This window comes from Seriola lalandi, unplaced genomic scaffold, assembly GCF_002814215.2.
Source record: "Seriola lalandi dorsalis isolate HSWRI2012SDOR001 ecotype SW California unplaced genomic scaffold, Sedor1 jcf7180002054504, whole genome shotgun sequence".
NCBI classification, from domain to species: domain Eukaryota; kingdom Metazoa; phylum Chordata; class Actinopteri; order Carangiformes; family Carangidae; genus Seriola; species Seriola lalandi.
The window spans coordinates 1,339,813-1,343,967 of record NW_019525057.1 but is presented as its reverse complement, the minus strand read 5'-3'; the positions used below and the strand labels follow the sequence as shown (position 1 = coordinate 1,343,967).

The 4,155-nt window shown below is 38.6% G+C and overlaps 1 protein-coding gene across 1 annotated transcript; it reads left to right on the top strand.

Moving 5' to 3' along the window:
- The first annotated feature begins 578 nt into the window (after positions 1–578).
- On the top strand, positions 579–3,318 carry rps16 (ribosomal protein S16). The gene is made up of 6 exons (XM_023413101.2): positions 579–658; positions 748–799; positions 1,369–1,470; positions 1,906–2,002; positions 2,114–2,161; positions 3,133–3,318. The coding sequence occupies exons 2-6, from the start codon at positions 752–754 to the stop codon at positions 3,276–3,278; spliced, it is 441 nt and encodes a 146-aa protein (XP_023268869.1). The 5' UTR covers positions 579–658; positions 748–751; the 3' UTR covers positions 3,279–3,318.
- The last annotated feature ends 837 nt before the right edge of the window (positions 3,319–4,155 follow it).

Sequence of the window (4,155 nt, the reverse complement as noted above, 5' to 3'; positions counted from 1 at the left end):
AGTGTTTTATTCTAACCCCAAAGAAGCCTAAACTTTTTGATATAAGGTGGTATGACTGATATTGACACTGATGCATGGACATTAAGGCTACATCCAAGAAACTACATTCGAAACCCACATTAACTACAGTCCAAAACCTTTAATTGAACATGGTCAAGTACAGAAGATTGTGTTAATACATTCATCTCATATTGGCTGTTTGCATCATTCCCCAACTTGTTTTATATTCTTAGAGAAAATCAAATAATGTTTTTTTAAATTATTTTTATTAATACAAACTATATAAGCCGCACAAAAGTAAAGTAAGTAATACTACTGCATGGTAACCTCTAGTCTTTACAATAAACTGTTCAAACTAACTCATATGCATACTAGTGTGTGCATCTTTTTGGGGAAAAGACGCATGTTGACCAATTTTCAGTACAACAGCGGTCTGAAAAGAGCCCGAGAAGTAGTTTCTAGTAATAAGATACACAACCTTCAACTTCTTCTATTGACAAGCGCTAGTTCAGATGGTTAGGGGTTAAAATGGATGTAAAGCGAGAATCACTGTCGTAAAACCCTACCACCAATCACGTCGGAAGTGTCGTGCAATACCCCTGATTTCGAGCTCGGAAACCCCAATCGGTCTTTTCGTACGGCAGCCCAGCTGAAGACGGTATGCTCTTCAGCCCGATCCGATAAAATTGAATAAATTGCACTTATTCCCTGGTCTCTTATGTAACTATCTTGTCTTGTGTGTTATAGAAACATGCCAGCTAAAGGTCCCCTGCAATCTGTCCAGGTTTTTGGACGTAAAGTAAGTAAATATGTAGATCTTAATCCACATGTGCTGTTGCGACTACACTGCCTTGTTAGCGCACATTAGCTAAAAGGAAGTGGTGGTGGGACGTTGTTTGACACCGATGCACCCCTGAAATTTAACACATGTAAGCCAATATAGCTTTAGACTGTACTGGAAGTTTGTGTGAAGCGTTAATGTTGTCATACGTGATCTCAAAAAGCCTCTCTAAGATGGTTGCTGCTTCCGCTACAACTTAGCTTCCCTAGCTATCCGGTTTGGTACAAATGGTTTCGTTTTAGTTTACCAAGTTCGACACTGACGGTGGAAATGTTAGCTCACGTCGTTTCACGTAATTAAACGTACGTTTCTTTTGTAATACCAAAGGGAAATGACTTAAATCCATCACATGGTCATAGAAACTGCGAGTCACAATCAACAGTAGTTGAAAGTTCCGGCTAATCAGAGCGATGCTAGGATTTTATTTAAGTGCGTATATATGTGTAAAAGATATGTGAATGATGTATTAAGAGAAATAATAAAGCACTTATTTCTGATGGTATCTAATGATGATGTTTCTGTCATAGAAAACCGCAACAGCCGTTGCCCACTGCAAGAGGGGGAATGGTCTGATTAAGGTGAATGGCAGACCCCTGGAAATGGTAGAGCCCGCCACTCTCCAGTACAAGGTGAGACCCCGTGAGAAAGATGGACATCAGGTTGTACATGTCTGCCAGGGAGGAGAGAGACAGGGCAGTGCATGTATCATCTATAATTGAATGAGGCAGTGCATGATGAGATGGGTGATGCTTGTAACCAATAGTTTCTTAACATTAAAGTAGTGTCAAAGTGGAAAGTGACTGCCCCTCCATCTGGCACCACAAAAATCTGCTGTGGGCAATAATGAGATAATAATGATAGATTATATCATTCAAGTGTATGAATGGTTTTATTGCAAATGATAGCAGATATTTAGCTGTGGTGCTAATAGGGTTTTTGTAATTTGCCAGTAGACACATCTGCATACTTTTGATACATTTTCTACCCTTTAATGTTGTTCAATAGACTTGAAGCTGCTGTTATTCTGCTCGGCATAATGTTGACATTATTATGTTCCCTTGTAGCTTCTGGAGCCGGTTCTGCTTCTGGGCAAGGAGCGTTTTGCTGGAGTTGACATCAGAGTCAGAGTGAAGGGTGGCGGACATGTCGCACAGATCTACGGTAAGCAGGCCTTTCTTTTCTTACTCAAAGTAATTTGTTTCTTTTATATTTATTAATCATGAGTATGTGATTTAAGATGTTTCAATCATACTTCAAATTGTTGTCTTCCAGCTATCCGCCAGTCCATCTCTAAAGCCCTCGTCGCATACTACCAGAAGTGTAAGTATTACAATGGCACAACCCTAATCACTGTGTAGACAGTTATTTGATTATTTATGCTGGAGCATTACATCCAGGGGTTTGTCAAAAGGCATCTGTAAATATTTCATCTGATTGACCTGTTTTGAAGTCCAAGGTCACAGAGTTTAGAAATGTCTTTTGGGAAGTGGTTGATAGATGCATGTACATTAACTGGGGCTGCACATCCCAGATATGTGCAAGCTTCTCAAGACAGACACGAATAGCAACTAGGGCCAAATCTGGCAGACCTACATTGGCAATACAACATAAAAACTGTAGTCTATTGTAGATGGTGCAAACTTTGCATGTTTAGTGGCATAAATCCTCATGCACTGAACTGGCAGTGTCACTGACATACATTGTGTTAAGGATTCTGCTTAATGATTCTTTTGTTTTAATTTTCTGTATTGTGAAAGATGACTTGACTGGTATTATTGAATTGGAGCGGTGATCACAGATTACTGATTGACTGCAAATTATGTGAGCAGAGCTGAATGTGATGTTAGTTAAGAGAAGTTTGTTAAGAACCCAAGGTGACTGTCTAGTCCACACATTAATATTGAGCACAGGGTGTAAGGTGTCAGAGTAGCTGTCAGCAGCATACAATGTAATCTTATGTAAAATGGTGACTTGCAGAGTTGATATGAAAGATACAGTCCGGGGATGATCTCAATAAGTTTAAATCAGTCCTATGATACTTCCTTGCTCCTCACATTGACTGTGAAGCTTATTTAAACAGTATAATTGAAAACAAACGAGAGGATCAGGGACCGACTGAAGCATATTCAAATTCTGTGGTGAATTTCAACCAGTTTTTAGGCAGAGAGCTTGATAAAAGTTGATTTATATACATTATACACATGCCATATTTTTTATGGTCTCAAGTATATAGAATGAAGCAACACTACAGACAGACATGTAGAATAACCTGTGTTGTCATCTTCTTGCAGATGTGGATGAGGCCTCTAAGAAGGAGATCAAGGATATCCTGATCCAGTACGACAGGACTCTACTGGTTGCTGATCCACGTCGCTGCGAGTCCAAGAAGTTTGGTGGACCCGGAGCTCGTGCCCGCTACCAGAAGTCCTACCGTTAATTCGCCTCAAATTTTCATAATAAATTGGACGAACAAAGGATTTCATTTCATTTGTCGTTTTTTAATTGATATAACTGTACAGAAGATTTGCTTGCAACCTCTGTCATAGTGTTTGAACAGGCAGGGGTGTTTGCATGTTGAGTTGAAATTGCTGGATTGAACAAGTGCAATATATTTGGGAGTTATTTTTCTTAGTCACGAAGCTCAACAAAGACGTGCAGTTGACAGAAAACCACATATTTCTCTTGCATGGTGTTAGGAATCATCAGAAACAAGCACTGGCTTTTACAATGAAGTAAATTATAATGTCCACATATAACACTTAGTTCATTGCGGTTGTCAGTTACTGTCCGCCAAATGCATTTTTGGGTGACTCAGCTATGTTTTTATAACTCCTAATTATTAGCAAAGTGAAAAGAAAAAGTTAAAAGGCAAGCTGTCAAAACTGGGCGCTGGAACAAGGCCAAGGTAGCTGTTTAACTGAACTTGACCTCTTGACTATTGGATCAGGACAAATAAATTACATGTAGGAGATGAATAATAAGTTTTGCACATGGCCGCCTGAAATAAACAGACAGACGGTCGCACCTAGCAAGAATTCAGTCACAGCAGTTATAATAATACAGTGTATGCTGCTGATATACTGATATTTATCAGTTGTGTACATCACTAACAAACTGCACATTTAGCAAAACAACTACTAATTGTTCCACTTTATTTTTTAATTTTTTTTAAACTTCATGCTACATTTTTTTGCATCCACCTCTTTTTATTGAACAAAAACATGACAAATAACCAGAAGACAAAAACAATAAACACATCAGACTTAACACATTAAGTCACACTAAAAAAAAAACAAATAAATAATGAACACAAA